The 21,169-nt window shown below is 36.7% G+C and overlaps 2 protein-coding genes across 2 annotated transcripts in view; both read right to left on the minus strand.

Annotated features, from left to right (window-relative positions):
• Positions 1-974: 974 nt before the first annotated feature.
• Positions 975-7,978, minus strand: FKBP8 (Peptidyl-prolyl cis-trans isomerase fkbp8). Its single transcript, XM_012940858.3, has 8 exons — positions 7,740-7,978; positions 7,560-7,707; positions 7,436-7,523; positions 6,400-6,546; positions 6,182-6,362; positions 4,653-4,742; positions 2,264-2,488; positions 975-1,703 (listed from the first exon to the last, which is right to left on the minus strand). The coding sequence occupies exons 1-8, from the start codon at positions 7,938-7,940 to the stop codon at positions 1,599-1,601; spliced, it is 1,185 nt and encodes a 394-aa protein (XP_012796312.3). The 5' UTR covers positions 7,941-7,978; the 3' UTR covers positions 975-1,598.
• Positions 7,979-17,794: 9,816 nt separating this feature from the next.
• The window catches only part of MGAT5_1 (Alpha-1,6-mannosylglycoprotein 6-beta-N-acetylglucosaminyltransferase A), a 50,520-nt gene continuing 47,145 nt past the window's right edge, over positions 17,795-21,169 (minus strand). Inside the window, exons 16-17 of the mRNA XM_051209799.1 lie at positions 20,718-20,837; positions 17,795-20,466 (exon numbers count right to left, since the gene is read on the minus strand). Of these exons, the coding sequence (XP_051075263.1) occupies positions 19,783-20,466; positions 20,718-20,837 (804 nt within the window). The 3' untranslated portion in view covers positions 17,795-19,782. The remainder of the gene's footprint in view (positions 20,467-20,717; positions 20,838-21,169) is intronic.

Consider the following 21,169-nt stretch of genomic DNA (forward strand, 5'->3'; position numbering starts at 1 on the left):
ACAATAGTTCTTTCAAGTGTTCAGTCGGCAAACCTAGATCTATGTTGTTAGAATCAATATGCTCGCATATATTACATATCGTTTCGGTTAAAGGTACGCTAGTGGACAAAGAATTAACGTCGAGTAAGAACATGTGTTTTTCGGAAGTATTAACGTCCTTAATACGATCAATAAATTGAAAAGTATCATGAATAGAATATTTACATACTTGCCTTCTAACCGGTTCCAATTTTTCCGCTAACCATTTGGCGATTCTGTGGTATGGTGAACTTGACATGTCCAAAATAGGTCGTAACGGTTAACCCATCTTATGTATTTTCGGTAGTCCATATAAGCGCGGGATGATTGAACCCATGGGACGTATGTGATTATATAAATCTTGGGTTATCATCCCCTCATTCTTAAGATTTTTAACAACATCTGTTACCTGTTTTTCGATTTGCAATGTTTTATCAACTCCTTTAGGTTTGGAGAATTTAGTACCATCCTCTAGAATTAACTTCATTTTATCCAAATATTCTTGGCGGTCAAGTAGTACTACACCAGCTCCTTTGTCAGGTTTACTTAGGATTAAATCCTTATTTATTTTCAACAGTATTAGCTGATCCAAGTGATCGACAACTTGACTAAAACGCAAGACTATGGAAGCAAATGGGATCAAAATATTTACAGAAAAAGAAGCACACTTAATTCTTCTTATACGCTACTGGCCTGAATGGTATTATTACCTTCAAACACGAAGAACAGCAATCAATAAATTAACCAGCTGTCCAGTCACCGTTCAGTGAGTTCTAACTTTAGTATCTCCAGTATAAATAACACTTCACTTAATTGACAGCTAAGACAATCAAATTATATCTCCACTCCTTATACAATTTTTATGATCTAGTATAAGAATATTTACTTGATTGTTGAGTTGAATGATATTGCTGCGTATGAAATACCATAAAACTAACTTGGAATTTAACAAAACATCATTTAGAAGTGTTCAATTCACAAAGTAAAACTAACTACTAATTACAAACTAAATACTTTGAAAAATTAAATAACAACTAAAGCAAGAAAATTACGAGGATTTGTTAGAAAAACACAAGTTACATAGACAAAATGATAAAGATCCCTATAAAGTAATAACAATATGATGATAATGTACATTTGTAGTAATGTTTATTAGGAAAGCTTTTAAATGAATCAGTATGCCATTTTTAAAACAATCTATTACATGTTATACGTATATATAAGTATGTTTTAGTTTGCAATAATATTAAACGAGATAAAGTTCCCTTCTAACCTAAAAAATTATTAATATTACCATCAAAGTTAGAAAAGAAAATGTTGAACTCTAAAAATTGGTCAGTCAGCAAGATACAATGAACACCATCCATTCATCATTAAATAAAATTTAGAAAAAAGAAACAAATATGGACGTGTAAGGCGAAATGGTGTGTTCATTTAAACTAACTTCAAGTTAAATACAACTTGTTTCGGTATTATTTATTTACAAATGATAACTAATGGATTTTACATTTCTTCTGGTTATAGTATAGCGCGCCTCAATAATGTAAAGATGGAATAAGATAGAAATAATTAGATAATTTCTATATATTGATGTTCATAATGGCAGGTTGATAAATGTATGCAACAAACCCAACGAGAACAGAGAGAATCGCCATGATACTTGTTACAATTACAGGACGAGAAGTCTATAGGTAATAAATAAACAACAACAGTATATATTCAACGCTTGGTTAAAATGATGATGAATGTTAGTTAAAAATTGCTAGATTTTGATAATTGAATACATACGTCAGTAAAGTAATCCTCTGTCAAAGCTTAGGAATATCTAACACTTTTGAACAGTATCACCAATAATTCCGGTCAATTCATAGAAGCCAGTACGACTCATACAGAGGCACGGAGCAAATATTCACAGGGGACCACATATACGCTAAAGTATGAAGCTGATACAGTGGGTCAGTCAGCAAATGAGAAAGCTAAGTTGTATCAATCAAAAATTTCCTAATGATAAGTACATTTTATTGGGCAAGAAATAGTTTCGTTTTTTAAACAATATGTGCTTATGTGAGTGAATCGATTTAGCCTAATAAACCTCTTCCTTCACTTTCAGTTTGCTCACTGACTGAGAACTTTCTAATGTGAAGTTTCTGTGGTAGCATCAGTCTCGGACACCGCGCGTCATAACAAAATCTAATTAAACCAAATCATCAACTTATTGCAAAAATTACAATCCAGATTTACTCACCATCAACAGTTTAACTCTGGACGCAGCAGATAGTTTTGTATTCTTATTTTGTTTAGTTTTCGGAAACCTACGATTAACAGACCGTGACCAATGCTCTCGTTCTTTCTGTCGTACAGCTTGAGCACGGGCTAACTCAACACTAGCCATTTGTGAACCTGGGGATATTGTTAGTACTTTCTGGAGAATTGGGATAGCATCATCTACTTCGTTCATTTCCAAAAGAGCCTATTATAAGGGATGGTAAAAAAATATAAACCTGATATGTCTGTAATAACATTGAACGTATGATTAATGTTCAACAAAAAAGATAACTCATTTAGCAGCTATGTACTTACTGCATCAGGCTAATTAAAATCCATGAGTTTTGAAAAAAATATCCAGTCAAGAGCATTATGAACTCAGATAGTTTCTCCTTAAATATAATTCGATTGGCGATCGGTCAGAAAGTATCGACATAAATCTGATCCACCAAGTGGTAGATATACTGTTACATAGATCTGTATGATTATATTCGGACGCATAAGAAACTGATTTATCATACGTTGAGGGGTGATTTCGGTCCTTGCACTGATTATACTTGGTTTAATAATGAAAACTTAATTATACTATCCGATTAGGAGTGAAACTATTACAATAAAAGTGTAACCAAGTAGCTTAATATAAAACTGATGCAAGAAAGCGAGTACATAGTACATAGCATTAATAAGTAATTTATCTAATAAATACGCAGCGTTAACATGATTTTTATTTTATGTAATTTCAAAGACAACTGCTATTCACCCTAAGTTAATCACCACCTGTGACAATACAATTGTCTAATTTTCATTAGTCAAAACGTCCTTAATCACCTGCCATATGGTTTTACGTTCTCAACTACAAACGCTTTGCTGGGATGGAGTGCACAAACTACCTGAGTACTTTAGTTTGGGTACCTATTGAACTAATTATCTACTTGGGTCCCATCTGAGTTCATGATTAACTAAGTGATCAACTGTACTAGAATTTTTGTAAATAAATAATATAATAACTGATACATAACCAAAGTGATGGTGTTCAGCTAATACACCGGCTCTAATGAGCTTAACTTTCTGGAATGTCCGCACCTTGAAGTCGTATGATGTCAAAAAAAGGAAAAGTAGCTAATGTTGTCGAATTGAAAATTATATCGCGTCACATTTTAGGGCAAACTGTAGGTGGCTATTGCATTGAATACATTTGCCTCTCAATATACTTGCGGAACAATACCACTAAGGCGTTTTTTCTGAAAAACGACTATTATTTCAACTAATAAATTAAGTCAGCAAAGAATGACCTTGAGATGCACATGTTCTGTTTTTTCAACCTTCCTGACAGCTTTTTGAAAAGACGAAATTCCAAAAAACTGACGTAAATACAAGAGCTAATGAGACGACAAAATCAATGTTTGATATTCGTCTTTGAAGATTCGGTAATTTTTGTACGGAGCCACGCAGTGTATCGAAAATTTTTTAGATGACATAATTTGCACAAAATCACCGAAATAAGTCAGTCAAAAACAATGGACGATTCGGTATGTGCAATGATTCAAGTTAGCACAGCACACCAACATAACGACGAAGACTATCGGGATATATAGCACAAGAGTTGAAATAGTAGTACTATGTAATATAGTAAGAAAAACTACAGATACATAACAAGGTTTAAACAGAAAAGATATATTCACGAGATTAAAAACCAGCAGTGATATTTCGAAAAATAAGATCTAGAAAAAAACAGCGAATAAGTTCGAATGATGTCCAATGAATACAATGTGTTAAAATAACCGTACCTCAAAGAATTACAAGAATAAACCAAATGCCCTGGTATGATCGAGAGTGGGGAGAGTCACCTCTCCCTCTCGAAGTGCTCTCACATGGCCACGTGCATGCAACCACTGCCAGGGAAGTCCTACTCACTGCCTTCTTGAAGCACGGGTGTTGTCTACGAAATTGAGAGGATGAAAAGTGAAAGTCTGGCGCTTCAACCGGAGTGGTGGATACGGAGGATCTAACTGGGGGAGTTGGAAAACCTTGATTCCAAACCAATGGTGTACATGGGCCCAGGATCCTAAGGAAACAAATCGCGTGTGAACCAATCGTTGGTCACCGGCTACCATGGGACTGCATCTCCTTACGTTGCTCCACTGTCTTGTGGATTAGATCTCTAGATCAAAGACTCCAAGTGTGGCCGCCTAAGGAAACCACCTGCTTCAGTCTGGGCACCTGGGCAGTATCCCAGCCCCCACATAAATCATTCGATTTATGTGGCGCATTTCTTTTTAGTGCCTCCTTGTACCAATGTTTACGTTTAAATAAATAAATATTATAAAATCACAAATATTAGCGTACCAAATAAACAACACACAACTGACCTTTCCTTTCCTGAATAAGGCCTTAATATTTTGTGGATCGCTTTGCAAAACAACATCACAAGACATTATAGCGGCATCGTATGCTTCTACCTATATATATATAGAGAGAGAGGGAGGGGGGAGAGAAGATAAGCATTAGTTGATAATGTTCTAAATAGACTAGAATAACATATTAAAAACAAAGTCTGATATTTATATGCACCATATTGGCGACTATGTGAAATTATTGCATATTTATTTTACGTACCAAACACTATCTTGAATAGTGAGTTCGAGAACACTCACCAGCTTATTTACAAGAGAACATCTTTTAAACGCATTATTAGTACAGTCTAAAATTTTCCATAGAACATTATTAATGTTAAAGTATTTTAGAAATGCAACTTAGTGACTATACATGGTATTTTAACTTAGCCTACAACTCCTATAAGGTCTACACTGATCGAACACTTAATTAATCCATCAATTTCGTGACAGCAATAAAATCTGAAATGATTGGCGATTATTTCTAAATTTATTGGTGTGATTACCCAGGGTCTATTGCTCATTCACACAACTTTAGATGTAAAGGATTATTCTACATCGAGGAAGCTCCCAAAGTCCCTACACGGCCGAGGGTGGGGAGAGTCCGCTTTCTGGACTGCTAACTTCTAGCTGGCGACCACTCAATAATTGTCGTCAGGATCGACCAAGAAGTAAGAAATGAAAACTTGTTCAGATGCTTTGTGCTGAGAATTCTATGCTCTACCAAAAATATAGTATTGAATAAGGCTAATAATAATAATAATAATAATAATAATAATAATAATAATAATAATAATAATAATAATAATAATAATAATAATAATAATAATAATAAAGAGGATCAATATTTATTTTCTGTGCAGCTGGTAAAAATAAAAATTCAAGACTTTATGTCACATCACTTTGGAGCACAATCATTAATCTAATGGTTTTCAGTGCAAATATTTACAAAGGGAAGTTTCTTGTTTAGAATTACTTTACGCATTAACTTTAGCATAGCTCAAATACCACGCAAATCATCTAAATGGGCTTCAAATCAACCGTTATTTATTAACTCGGGAAGTAATTGAAAAAACGAGATCAGGAGAGCCGATGATATTGATATGATCACGAAAAGACAGTACTATTCAGTCGTCACATTTTAGGGCATCGGAGATCTCTAGATCGTATCCTAATGATCACACAAACCACTGGTTTAAGACCTTATCAACGACGGTTCGAAGTCGAAATACATGATGTAAGTGGTGAAACCCTCTTGTCTAATACTAACAACCGAAACAGGACTTCCCAAACTACTCCACAATATTACGAATAAGATGCAAACATCAGGGGTTTTTATCAGGACCAAATACATAGCAGAGATAAAAATACAATCATTTAGCGTACAGTTTAACGAAATTTTAAAAGGCAGCTCCTGGTGAAATATTTTAAGTTTGGGCAAAAGATATACAAAGTGGATTGGTAAAGAAATGATATTTAATTGATAACTTATTCATATATTTTACCTTTAACTGAGCAGCTGCAAGATTATTTTCTAATTTCAACTTTGCATCATTAATAAGCTCAGCTGGACAGTCGGTTTCCGGAAATCTCTCTTCTGAAGATTGAGTAGGAGGCACAGGAGGCAATTGTAAAATTTTCAATGCTTTGTTATAACTATCGATAGCGAATGCAAATTCTTCTCTCCTGGTTTAAGGATATCATTTAATTTGATTTCACCTACCTGTAGTAATAGTTACCTCTATCTTTCTTCTGATTAGCAACAGCAAGTCTTTCCGAATTCGACATACTGGCATAACAAGGAGGGTCATCAACTTTTAAAACTTCGATGCGATAAGTTAACTTTGCCCCTGATGGTATATCAGAATCCCTGAGAAAATTGAGAAGTACCTAAAGTTGATGAGAACCTCTAACAGCCAAAATTTATTTTTTTAATAAAAACTCGAGTTCCAAGGCTAATAAAAATTTGATACAAAGCTTTAACAACAAACTTACTTGGAAGCATATCATGACGTTAATACTCAACTAACAGTTGACACCTTAACTTGATAATCATGGTTTATTTATGGCAGTCCTTTGGTCAAATTATAATAACTGGGACGTATATTAATAAGAATTGTCATTTTAAGGTTGATTGGGTAGTCGTATGATTACAGGTACTACCACAATGCAATCTACTGAAGAAACATAAAGATGGCAACAGCGAAATATTCCTCCCGAGTCTTTACTACATTTGGTTATTCTGCTTTTTCATTTCGATGAGGAGTAAATAAATTCTGGCCTTAAGACTATTGCACGCCACCTTAATATACATTCAACTTGTTCGGAACAGTTTCCCAAGGGCTAAATAACCCGAGAAGATTGCCATTACAGCAAAAATCCATGCGTGAAGAGTCAAGTGGATGTTTTTTGGTTTGTGCTACACAGAACCATTTTCGGAGAGACAATTTATGAAAACCATAAATCCAACTCCTAACCCTAACCATCAACTGTAAGTCATAATCCTCATTCTTCCCACTGCTTTACAACCCTACTCTAGTCCTGGTAAGGTGGACATTATCAAGGTCACTTAAGCGTCGCTCAAAGGTCGTACATAAAGTGTAGTACCATCCTCAAAATTACAGCTTAACCCTTAATACATAGCCCTACGTATGTAAATATAGCTAAAAAAGCATCTGAAAAATGTTGGAACCTCAAATATTACAGCATGGAGCGATTTCGGAACAAATCTTGTAGGAGAATTATTTTTCACGACCTACCGTCCACGAGATCCATAAGCGAACCGGGAGTCAGTTGTCAGTTCGAATATCTCTTTGTGCTCAGCCAGTGGAACAGAGAGGTCAAATGCTGTTCAAAATCCTTAATATAAAAATGCTCTCTTACCATGTATTATGTCGCCATCACCAAGGACCATTTTCACATTTTCGGCGTCGTCAACAAGCGTTCCATCTTCCAGCCAACATTTGTAATTTACAACGACAGAATCACCATGACTGGGACGAGTTTCCCCACCAAGACCTTTTTTCAAAGTCTAGAGAAAAGTTATTATTCAACTAAGTTTACCTTTTTAATGATGAGACCATTCCCTAAAACATCGATAGTCTCCACACTACTAGCAGCAGCCTCTTGATCAGGTGACCCAGATAATTTAAGGTCGGTCGCGGATCCACTTGTGCTGCCATCTTCAGCTAGTTTTTCAGAATATTGTTGCACATTGGAACTCTTCGACTGGTGATCGTGCTTCTGACCTTTCTTGCGACCCATACGTTGGGCAACCTTTAAGACAAGCGCCCAAAAAGTTCAAATGGTTCAAAAGTTTCAATCCTCAAATTTTGCGTAGTAGAAATAATGAACAGTTTGTTTCTTGAGACCTGTGTATGATAAACAAAAATGCATTTTTGTTCATTGAAAGTGAAAAAGGCTCAACTTTCTTGCTGGATTTGAAGAGCAAGGACATTTGAGGAAAGACAAATTTTGCTACGATCTGAGGTTACTTACCTCTGCCGTATTTTTCTTGCCAAAGTCTCAATTAAAGGCTTGTTATCATTGTCTCTAGTAATGATTTGGTCCTTGGGAAAATTTAGCTATCTCTTTTTGACGTTTCCTTCTTGGTACTGTAGTGGAAAATAAATAATCTGTGGCATCTTCAACCCTGTAAATCTTCGGCGTGGTACCTCCTCACTTTTAATGGACACAACTAGCTGAAGAAGCTCAGCCACGCATTTGCGCCAGACGGCGAGTGAGTACACCGTGTTACCCATCGTTTTCAACCGTTAGCCAGCTTAGATTAAACGCTTCTCGAGATATCGTTAGCCGTTCAAATATATCATCAAACTTCTTCGTTTTTGACTTCTGATTTCGTTGGTTGGCAGATTCCGGTTATAAAAGGTGCTATTACTTAAGGAGTTGTCAGACTCTATACACCTGTAGCATCTTAAGTGAGCTCGATGAGATCTGGTACACCAAACAGTATGAGTCGGTCGCTTGTTGAAACATTATATATCATTGATTAATTTTTACTTTTACATATTGTGATAGTGTTTTCATATTGTCGAATATTTTTTTCCTCCCGTTCATTGATGCACTTTATATATATCATGACGGAACAAACCCCCAAGTTATTTAGGATTAAGACTCTTTAACCTCCCACATTTCAGCTCATCCATTCTGGCTCGATAATATTGAATCCGAATTTTAGTACGCAAAACTGATTTCCACGAGTACTGCTTGACAGACCCATGTACACAATTCCTCGCTGTAGTGAAGGCACTGCCGCGCAATTTTAACAGGTATGTCACACCTAGTATGTTCGCTAGTGATGTTCCGGGACCTTGAGAAACTTTAATAAAAGGCTATTCCCAAACACAGAAAAATAACCGACCAACAAAACCTGGATCACCTTTTCCACAACATCGAGTTGCAAAACGGCTCAACAACAGAAATATTGATACGACTGTGAGAGGTCATTGGTCAAAGAGCTTTTGATGAGGGTCTGTTTAGTCAACTATTGTTGTCAAAGATTCCTCAATAGTGCAGACAGTCCACGTCTCGTTTGAAAGTAACTCTGTAGACGAAATGGCTACATATGCCGATCGGATTCTAGAGATCACTGGAACATTCAACACCGAGGTTTATTATGTCAGAGAAAAGTCTCAAACAACACAGAACGACGACACAGACCTCTCACACTTTGACTCGTTATCTTGATCTTCATCGTAACCGTAGACGCTCTCAAACGCCTCTAAGGAGTTCTTCACGGAAACAGTCTGCCTCTAGATGACGAGAGACAGATAACCCAGATTAGTGTTTGTATTATGTTCAGTACGGAAAATCTTCTTGAAGTTGCAGAAAACCCTGCAATTTCCCGATCCCCGAGGCGGCTGACACAAAAAACGTTTTGGGGAACTCCCCAGTCGGCACGCGTTAATGGCAACCGTAGCCGGAGAACACAGCCATCTGTTATACATCACTGACATGATTACGAAAGCCCGCCACTTAATCGACACTGGCTCAGAAGTTAAGGTTCTTCCTGGGAATCCAAACCACCGATTGCATTAACAAGTTCCTAAATTACAGGTGGCAAATGGTAGACCGATTGACACATATGGGAAGCGGTATATTTATTTTAGCGTGGGTCCACGCAGACCCATCCACGGGATCTTCGCTGTTACAAATGTTTCTATGCTAATCATTGATATAGACCTACTGCAATAGCATAACCTACTCTGAGGCACGCAAACGGATGTTAGAAGACGGAAATACTATATTATCTGTATGTGTAGCTTTTTTCTCCGGTTGTAGATTTTCCCTCAGTCACAGTAAGACACATGGTAGATCCATACTATCACAAAATACTCGGTAAGTACCTCGAACTATACTAAACGCTATCAAAACTGCCATGTGTAATCAACAATGCTACACATCACGACTAAAGGACCACCTGTATTCTCGAAAGTGCTCCGATATCTCTCTAGCACATGGTCCGTAAAAAGAACAGCAATGATTGGCACCCAAATAGTGACCATCGACGAATAAATGCCGAAACCATACTTGATTGTTACCCGTCGCTTAACAATCATGGTTTGACAGCTACCTGAAAAAGTACAACTGTTTCTCGCAGATTAATCTGGTTAAAGACTCTAATCAAATTTCATGGCTGCTGACAACACACCTTAAATCGCTAGCATCATCCCTAGTGCACCCTAAGAATTTTTCCTTATGCCATTCGGCTTGAAAAAACATTACGCAAACCCTCCAGAAATCCATCAATCTCCTTAGAGGTCTCAAATTCGTACACGCCTATGTAGATAACAGCTTGATCGCAAGTCAGGACAGAGAATCTCATCTCCAGCATCTAGACCTTTTTTTCGGACACTCAAAAAAACACAACATTTGTAGTAGCATTCTTACGATTATTTTTGATAGCGACTAACCTCTATCAAGTCCTTTCATCTGACAATGTTATCAACATAGTGACCACTTATTTATTTATTTGTATCAGTAAAGTCGCTATCATACCTACGTAAGCATGTATATTTGAACTCATATTACAGCCTACGCATATTTCTGTCTAACTCAATTCTTAATCGCTCAAATATAGCTCGATGTGTTGTTCTCCCTCCCTCATACATGTGCTTGTATTGCAAAAGCAAATTGTACTGTGATTCGCTATGCCTTTATTTGATATGACTATAAATTTGCCTCTATATTCGCTTGCAATCTTTCGTTGGCGCTTTCACTTCAAGCCCGCATGGTGTGATTGTGATTCCGTAGCACACGAGGTCAGTTAATAAACTGTAGTCTCAGTCTCCTATCGCCTTCGGAATTCAGTCCCATGGGGTCCCCATAGTAACGGTCATCGTGGTGAGGGTTTAATGAACCTCGACGTGCGAAGGCGAATTGAGTTCCAATGACACAATCCATCTTTGCATAATTCAACGTACTGTGCCTCGATTTGAATTACTGCATATATTACTGCATTATAATTGTGGATTTCTAGATCATTATATTTATTATACGTACATCTCCTTATAGATATTGTTGGATATAACGAAAACAGTCATTAGAAATAACATTTATCAAACAATTGGTATATTCGTGCAATCTATTAAGTTTGTTCCGTATTATAAACTGCACCACTTGTTACATTTTGTATGTATCAGGCTCCTCATGATTGAGAATCTGTGATATGGATTGTCTTCCTACGCTCACCACTCAGACTCATGTTTCCAATATTATGCTGGATTAGCTATTCTACTAAGACAACCTATAACATGCTAACTCGGACTTTTACACTAGGATTGTGTGGCTGGCATCGGATAGACAAAAAAAGAAAAAAAAGATAGCAAAAGATATAGTCATTAGTATTCTTAGCGCTTCACCCTCTATATACACACCCTTCTAATAAACCGCTTCCCTTGTACCACCCTTGACTTCCCTTCCTTCTTGTGAGCTTACTCCAACTTGTTAAACATCACAACTCATTGTTCTTTATTAGTACATTCTCTAATATGGAGCCTCTGACTTCACTTCACTCTAACAAGACATAATATGAATTTATTCTAATTTATTATACCTCTGTCCGTTCTACTACACAATGTTAAGCAACGTTTGGCGTTCATATCCAAGTACCTTGCTGCTCTTCTGTTTCTCTTTTTCTTCTTCAGAATCTTGTTCTGACAGCACAGCTATGAAAATTCTGACGTTTGGAACAAACTTGACGTACGCGTCCTCTCAAGGTCATAGTTTACAGCAAGCGCTCTACGATTTCACTTTATATCAACTATAAACCTAATAAGTTGGGAAGCATTTTGCGAACCAACAAATGTTGTAATTTATAGATCATGTCTGTAAAAACGGTGTGTACCTGCACATGCAGAAATATATTATATTATATTATCATTGTTACAAACCATCTGTTACTCCTTTTTGACATTTATATTCATTTATAGGTGCTATCTAATTTTTATAAAGATGTCTAGGGAAAGTAACACGTCAAGTGTAACCCAAACGCTGTCCTTGAGGTCCCTTAACTTTTCTGTTCCCCCTTTTAAAGCAACCGACCCGCAACTATGGTTAATAAGACTCGAAAATTATTTTTTGCCCAATCTTACTGATTTGTAAAGAAATATGTTCGGTCATGCAAGTACGCTTCTCATAGACAAAGTAGCAAATAGTGTGCGAGGAAGTTTAGTCAAACTAGTAAAAGTTGTCAGGGTGAGCGTTTAATTAATCTACGCGCACTACTAAACATTACTAACAACATTGAGAAATGTAAAATTGGAACCAACTCTCTAGTTTTTCTAGGACATATCACTGGTACTCAAGGCACCCGCCTTCTGAACGGCGAGTTGGTGGCTATTCTAGATTATCAAGATCCAAACACAGTCAAGCGATTGTGCACGTTCAACGGCCTGATAAGTTTTTATCGATAGTCATACCGAATTGAGCGTCTCTCATGAGACGCATAACAAATAAACTTCGTGGAAATGTGAAAATCATCAATTTGGACGACATCTCAAAGAAAGCAGTTAGGGAACTGATAGCCAGATCAACATCGCTCGGACATCAAGGAACCTATTAGTATCGCAAAGGACTCATCCGACTCGGGAATCGGAGGATTCTAACAACATTTGGTAGACGAGGCATGGAAACCTTTATCATTCTTCTCGAGATGGTTGCAAGACACTGAATCGAGTTGAAGAACTTACGGCAGGGTGCCCCTAGACATGTACTGTGCTGTACAACACTTCCAACACTCCGTAGAAGAATGAGAACTCACTATCTACTGACCACAAACTCCTCACCTTCTCTTTAAGACCATCTTCAGATATCCTACCTCATGTTTACAATATGAATGTGTGCCCGATTGTTTTTCATTTTCCGTACGCTTTGTGTCCTCACACACGTACGAGCGTATTTCGACATACAAGTTACAATTTCCTTGCGTATTTTCCAGGACAGCTCGAAACGATGAGTGAGAAACGTTATTGTACACTGTTTCCATTGTTATATTGTAGCAAATGGCCCCGTATATTAAGAAAAACAACTAGATGCCGGTGAACATAGCAAGTTATTAGGGGAGTGTTTATCAACAACAAAGTCGTTAGGTTTAAACTCCTGACTGGCCACTTTCCACGTCAAAGAACAGGGCTTTTTTCCAAGCAAAGGACGTAATTCTACCCATAGTGGGCAATTCAAATCAATCAAGTCGAAAGTTAACAACCAAACATAAGGAACCAAAAAGGCGGCTGGCCAATTAGGCGGGCAAGTAAAACAAAGTTAACACTTAATAAGAGCATTTGGCTCATCATCGTCAACTCAGTGGTTGATTGCAAACAAATTGAATAGTAACTCGAATAAGAATATTCCTGAATGTACATATAAGCATTCGAATTAACTGACATTACTTACTTAGGTATGTTTGTTACCTCTTGTGTAAGAGCATTGGCCAGTCACCAGCAAACTCAATCGAACTATCCTAGTAAATCCTACCCAGTTGCTATTCATCCTGTTCATGTCTACCTCCAATCCTCGGCGAAGTGTGTTACTTGGACTTCCTTTTTTCCATTTCCTTTCGAAATTACAAATTGAGGCTTGCCTCGTGATGCAGTTTAGTGATTTCGTCAATCGGTGTCCTACCCACTTTCAGCGTCTTTTCTTAATTTCCTCTTCGACTAGAGGTGGACTTGTTATTTTCCATAATATGCTATTGCTGATGGTATCCGGCCAACGGACGTTGAGTAATTTGTCGTTTGAATGCTTATTGTCTTGGCTCTTTTAATGCTACCTTTTGTACCTGGTCGTCGCTGATTGTTATGTCGGAAACGCTTATCACTTATACTCGGAACGAGGGACCTCTGCAATGCCCACGACGCGAAAGTAAGAACACAAAGACTGGTATGTGATGATTTATTAACCCCAAAATACGACGACGATTCTAGTAGAAAATACACTCATTTATATATTGATTGTACACCCATTTTGATTATTAATTAGGATGAAATCACATATATGAAAAATACTTAGAGTTATAACGGATCACATACTTAGCATAGTTCATGTCAATGGAATACAAGAATATCGTATATTATACAGAATAAAATATAATGCGAGAAAAGAAAACAAATACTGCATTGAGTAATCATTGCATTGAATCAAAACGGAAGTAATCTTGAACAAAACTCATAATGAGTAAATCAATCGAAAATTGACTTTTCTTTCCATCATATCACCTCCCCTTTTTTTGAAGACTATGTTGAGATCCATCTTTAAATTTTATGACTTCATCCTCCCCCACAAAATAATGTTGGGTCCTCGTATTCCCAAGTTACAGTTAGTTTGACTATATTTAAAGCATATTTCTGGCATTGAGTAGAGAGTCCACTAGAACTGACTAGATGGTGAGGATCAGCGATACTAGATATGAGGTCATTAAGGTTTGATTCTTGTGAAACATTTTCATCAGATCTCTGGAAAATTTCATTAGTAGATAATCGATCACTAGAATACTCAGCATCTACCAAAGTTTTATTAGGTTCTTGATCATCGTTTGATGCATCCGACAAATTTTCCTCATTGTCGTAAGAAATTTGATCAAAAGCATGTGAGTCATTAAGATAAATCATATCTGGTAAAACAACTACAGAACCCCAGTAAGTATATTCATCAGAAACTTTTGTCGTAGAATGATGAACTCCATTTAATGCAAATGTACTCATTATAATGCTTGATTCATTTTCTGTTTTTTTGTGGGCGGGTACTGCAATAATTTCATGAGCATTTAATAAGACATCGTCTTTCTGTGAGCTGGACAATCCAGTGTTTGTACATGGTGTTTCAATGACAATGGGATTTGAACCCACGACAGGGCATGTCTCTGAAATAGACATTTCTGGATCACTGGGCATATCACGAATGATTGCTACTAATTCATTTACATTATCGCTTATCAAGGATTCACGGAGGGTTTCATCTACAGTTCATACGTTCTGCAGTCATTTTCTGGCTCTGTATGCAAATTAGAAATTAATTTATCAACTTCTGTCACATCTCCAAAAAATGGATGATTTAGCAGCTGTGTGCGTAAATTGTCTAAAACATTCAACTGGTTCATTTTGAAACGCTGCTGTTGTCTCTCGAATAGCAACTGTAATTGATCGGAAGAGATAGCCATCTTCTGAATCAGCACGGTAATGAAAAATACTGTATGACTAATTAACAATCAATGTCGTTGGAGGACATTGGCGAAAATTTTGTATGCTGATTGTTCGAAATAATTACACTGAATTTTGCCCAACTGCAGGCTGACCTTGAGTCGTTAATTTGAAGATTGAAGGTTCAGACTTTTTTTTCACCCCGTTGCCAATTGTTATAGTTTGTCGCTCAAATAGCAACTGTCCCTTGTTCCGAGTATAAGTAATAGGCGTTTCCGACATAACAATCAGCGACGACCAGATACAAAAGGTAGCATTAAAAGAGCCAAGACAATAAACATTCAAACAAAAAGTTATAACAGAGTAACTTGTATAGACAACCGTTTAGAAATACTTGTGCATTTTTGATGATGGTTGTATTACTTCTCTCAGTTTCAGCATCATATAAAAGAACTACCTTGACGTTTGTGTTGAAGATCCTGACTTTGACATTGGTTGGAAGTTGTTTTGAGTCCCATTTGTTGTCCTTTATTTGCTAGTCCTCGCCTTTACGTCCGCATCGATAGTGCTTCCCAGGTAGGTGGAGGACTCCACATCCTCAAGAGTTTCGCCATCAAGTGTGATTGGGTTGGTGTTCTCCGTATTGCGCTTGAGGATCTTACTTTTCCCTTGTGTATGTTGAGGTCTACTGATGTAGAGGCTGCTGCTATACTAACTGTCTTCATCTGCATTTGTTCATGTGTATGGGATGAAAGAGCCAAGTCATCTTCAAAGTCCAAATCTTCTGGTTGCATCCAAACTGTCCAGTGTATTCCATGTTACCGCTCGGATATCGAGGTCTTCATAATCCGATCAACCATCAGAAGAAAGAGGAAGGGGGATGTAAGATCCAAACTACGGTTCGGATAGATGAATAGCCGTCCAGGTACATTAGACACGCGTCCTTTCCCGTCGAAATCAAAACAAGTAATCGGGTAAATAGCGGTCCTATAATTCATCATAAATTTAAATGTAAATCGTTACCTAAACAAATATTACCACCCGGCTATTCAACCAATAATTGTTCAATCAATAAAATCTAAATTACAATCAATAAAGGAGTTGATAAAAGATGAGGGAAAATTACCAGTCACAACAAATGAACGTTATTCTATCCTGATTGGATAGAACACACACACAAAGGGAGGGGCAAATCAATATGGCTGCCGCCAAGAACAAGTGTCAAGTAAAACAACACAGATGCAGTTCGGGAAGAAACACGAAAATTTAGTGAAGGCGTAAGGAAAATAAAAACTGATAAAAAAATACAAATAATAACAATTCAAATGTAATCAAGAGACTAACAATGTACAACTAAGGGAATCAATAGGAACAAAGTGGCATTTGTTCCCCCTCCTAAATCTTCTTGAATAGAACGTGAAGCATGTCTACAGTTACTTCAATATCTGACTTCAGTGTTTCAGATGGTATGTTGTCTAATGTTGCTGCTTTCCCACCGTTGATTTGTCTAATGGCCATCCTGATTTCTTCGATCGTTAGTTGATTGACATCTATAGAAAAGTTTGTATGTGCTGCTTCGATGTCCGATGGATTCAATGGATCTGGTCTATTCAACATTTCTTCAAAGTGTTCTACTAATCTCTTCCTCTGTACCTGAATCGGAGTGTTGAGTTTGTCAACATGTCGAAAGAAGTCTGTTTTGGACCCATGAATTGCTGTCCACCCAGTTGTTCATCGCCTCTTGAGTTTCGGTTTCATCTTGACAACAACCAGGTGGTGATCTTAATCTGTCATCTCCTCCCCTAGTTCTCACATCTTCCGTTGACCTGAATTTTTCACGGATGCAAGTGTGATCTATCTGGTCCTCCATGGTGTGGTCCAGTGAGACCCATGTAGTTTGTGTGGGAATATTGTACCGTCTATAACCAATTTGTTGAATGCTCATAGGTTCGCAAATGTCTCCCTGTTTCCGTTCCTCTCTCCCAGTCCATGTCATCCCATGATATCTTCATATCCGGTGTTGTCCATTCCGACTTTGGCGTTTAGGTCTCCCATCAGGATGGTCAGGTTCTTTCCTGAGCACATTGTTCAGACGTTGCATTTATCTATGAAAATTGCTGCTTTCGTTGTTAAAAGGAGCATCGGCCGTGTGACTTTCGAAGAATCTCGGCTTTCATCATGAGGTATCATAATTCCTAATTTATTCCGAATAGCACTTTTTTGGCACAGTTGTTTTCTACGTTATGGGGTTGCTGACCCCATGCCCAACCTTTTTCCTTGAGCCCAGCAGTGGCCCTAGAAGAGCTACAGGCGGTGTTAACTAACTGATATTCACAGCGGTAAAAAAATGAAATATGGATGGATTAAATGGGCACAACTGGACTTAAGTTGTAATAGATAACACCAGAATTATATTAGATAGTATCCATATTGATGCTGGTTCTAGAATCATCATCATTTTTACCAGGATAGAAATAACACTAGAAATATGATATCCATGAACTTTATTATTATAAAATAAATCCATGATTGGATTAAATACATCCACATGTGTTGTATTCGAATGAGTCCGCAGTCAAGGAGTTTTAATTATTTATGGATCAGTAGAATAATGGTGATTAACAGAAGAACAGATCGACAGGCACACATACAGAGACATATTGTTACGATGTATGTATAAGGCGTCAGAATTAGTCTCACAGCCGAGCACAAGTTAGCTGGTAAAATCGAGTTCACACATTTGACGGTCAGAACTTGTATTCCAAAATAAGTATACAGTTGTATGGATTTAACATAACTGTAATACATGTTCCAACAACCTCATTTGATGAAGACTCATTATACACATTGAAGTTTTTAAAACTCTTTACCATAAATGTTTGTACACATTGATTCCTAATTAAGCCCAATGGGCTTCCTATTTTATAGCTGTTTCCTTCTTATTTGGTTATCAATGTAGGGCTCTATTGCAGTGAGGTTGATTTTTTTGAGCATGGTATGACATACCATTCAAACTAAACAGTTGAATAATACATGCTTTGTTCAGTGCTGATTCCCGCAAACTGTATGGTATACTTAAAATGTGAAATCTAAAAAGGGATTTAGTCAATAGCAAAAGTATGGATGTCACTTTCATATCACTGGGCTAATTAGGAGGCTTGGTAAAAGCACAAAATACTAGGTATTCTTGACGGAGGTTATCCAATGAATGGCAGCTGGAGCCATAACAAACCAGTAACTCGCTGAAACAAAATATGCAACTCGGTGCAATAGCAATCACCACATCACATAACCAAATACCTACTAAAGGTAGTAGAAAACTATAGTCTACGATGGATTTGTAAGTAACGTTCACAATACCCTTATTCATATAACTTCAATCCACTGCAACTCGAGTCTTATTAAACTACACCAAAATTATGGCTATCGAACGAGCGGGACTTTACTCTACCAGCCATGCGAAGTTATCGACAGGATTAAGATGGCAACTTTATTCTTACGATTAATCTACAACTGTGGTTATTACAAGCACAGAGAATCCGGTGGTCTATATTTTGATGATGGTCACGAAGTTTTAACATCTCGCTTGGCAATACCAAACCACTTCACAACGTCACATGGTTTAATGTAAACTATTCACAAGGCAAACGCAAAGCTCTTGTTTTTTACTAATCAGCCTGACTATTGATCAACCTTTAAAGATTATAAACTGTCGAATTTCAGGTGTAAATGAATTCTATATTTAGTGGCATGTACCATCTTGAGATCGTCAGATACAAACTCTGTTTATTAATCCTTTAAAACCTGTTATGATGGACAATCATGCTCATTTATCATGATAAAGTGTCAGATGGATACAATTCTTGCAAAGATGTATGACACTTATGTATTAAAAATTAGCAAACTATTTAATACTTAAAAATGATTATTAAAAAGTCATCAAACATCTCTTGTCCTTCAGAATATCGAAACAAACAACTACAGTTCTTCATTCACAAAATTACCAAATCAATTGTCAATGAAATCAACTTAATATTGCAAACATATATGGAAAAAATAATCTAGTTTCCTAACACACAACAATATTATTCTATATAGTTCGAAAATGCGTTGTACAAGCATGAAAAGAAATCTACAATTAGATTCTAAAACGAAAAAATCTGAAGGAATTAAGACTTTACAACAGAAAAAAGTTCGTAGACTAGAATTTATAGGAAGTAAATACAAATTAAAATGCAGTTATTAGTAAATATATTAATGTTGCAGACTGAAATGGGAAAAATGCTTTTCGACAGAAAATAACAATCAAATATTCAGTGCTTCACCGTACACTTAAAATGTTAAAGAAAGTACATAATACGATTCATATACAACCGGACGGGAAGGTGAAAGTATAAATGTAGCTTGTATAATTTTCTATACATGTGATCATTAAGGAATAGAATATTTTGTCACAAACAGTTAGAACATAAAGAAATCTGGTTAGGAATAGCATCACGACAAGGACAAAAACGAGAAAATACATCAGATCCATTAAGAGTCCCTGAGGCAGTACAGTCAAACCATTCATGATTAGCTTGAAAAACACATGAACTTGTTGCATCGTCCCAATATGGTGCCATTGGACTAGTTGTGTAAGTAATATTAGGACAAGAAACACCGAGATGTTGAAGGTTTAGTCGATGATTAACACTTGGAAAGTGTTCTGGAGAACAGCGAAATGCATAAAGATAAGACAAGTTTTGCGAAGGCGTAGTGTGAATAGAACGATAGTAGAGGTAGCCATTCTGTATTTGGGGATGATGTGTTTTGTTGCGAATGGAGTAAACAGAAATATCGGGAGGCAGTAATAAAGTATGTTCTGAAGTTCCCAGATTTATACACACATCTGCACAAGATTTACCACGAGATCCCAAAACTATCTTCAAACTTGATGCTGGAGGCCATGAAACAGTAGTGCTAGGGACATCTAGGTAGTTAAATTTAGGAGGCGCATCAGCTTTTGTTATCGGCAATGGAGACTGGATCAAGTTTTTGTAAAAAGGTGCGGCGCAGATATTTTGGCGTGTCAAATAAGCATTAAGGCGTTCGAGTAAACCCCACGGACTATATTCGTGAGGACGATAGGTTCCGTTCTAAAATTAACAAACAGTAATTAAACGCTCAGCCGAAATGCATAACTTAAGGATGAAAACTCTAAGATCCAATTCACCTCTATAAAAAAGCTGATATCTTATAACTGATTATTAAAGGCTAACATATTTATATAGCGTATTTATTTTAAAGTATAAAAGGTTTATATATATATAGTGAATGGTTTGCTTAAGGTTATGATAATAATAATAGTAACCGTGAAAAACAGAAATACTTAAAAGTGAAATCTTACAGAAATGTTGGTCAGAATACGTTTGATAGTTAAGCGTATCTGTGTTTCATTGTCCATATCAACCAAATATGAGTAAGGTTCACCGATGTGATTTTCTATGTACGGATGTTGGCTGGTAAGCTGCAGAAATAGAAAAAAAAGTGGTCGTGACGTGAGGATAGTTCATGTATTGTTACTTATAAGTTATTTGGGGATATAGAAGTATATTACAAAACCCATATTTCTAAAGAATAGAAATAAGATTAGAATAACCCCCTTCGTATGTATATATCTCGTTTCAAGCTACTAAGATTGAAATAATCGAAAGAAGTGTGGAAAAATTATAGCACACTAATCAATTGAATAAACACAAAAGCAAAGCAAATTTGTCATTCATAGCAAAAAACCATCAATTATCTATAAAATGATCTTAAACTTGTGAAGAAGGAAAAAGTCAGCTAATCCAAATCGAC

The sequence above is a fragment of the Schistosoma haematobium genome, chromosome 1 (genome assembly GCF_000699445.3).
Source record: "Schistosoma haematobium chromosome 1, whole genome shotgun sequence".
Lineage (NCBI taxonomy): Eukaryota > Metazoa > Platyhelminthes > Trematoda > Strigeidida > Schistosomatidae > Schistosoma > Schistosoma haematobium.

Coding starts and splice junctions, on each gene's coding strand:
- FKBP8 (XM_012940858.3), bottom strand. CDS start 7,940: ATGGGTCGCAAGAAAGGTCAGAAGCACGATCACCAGTCGAAGAGTTCC. Junction 6,547..7,435: donor GCTTATGGATCTCGTGGACG/GTAGGTCGTGAA, acceptor CAATTTTCTCAG/GGATTCTGATATACCATCAG. Junction 4,743..6,181: donor TTGCAGCTGCTCAGTTAAAG/GTAAAATATATG, acceptor ATATATATATAG/GTAGAAGCATACGATGCCGC.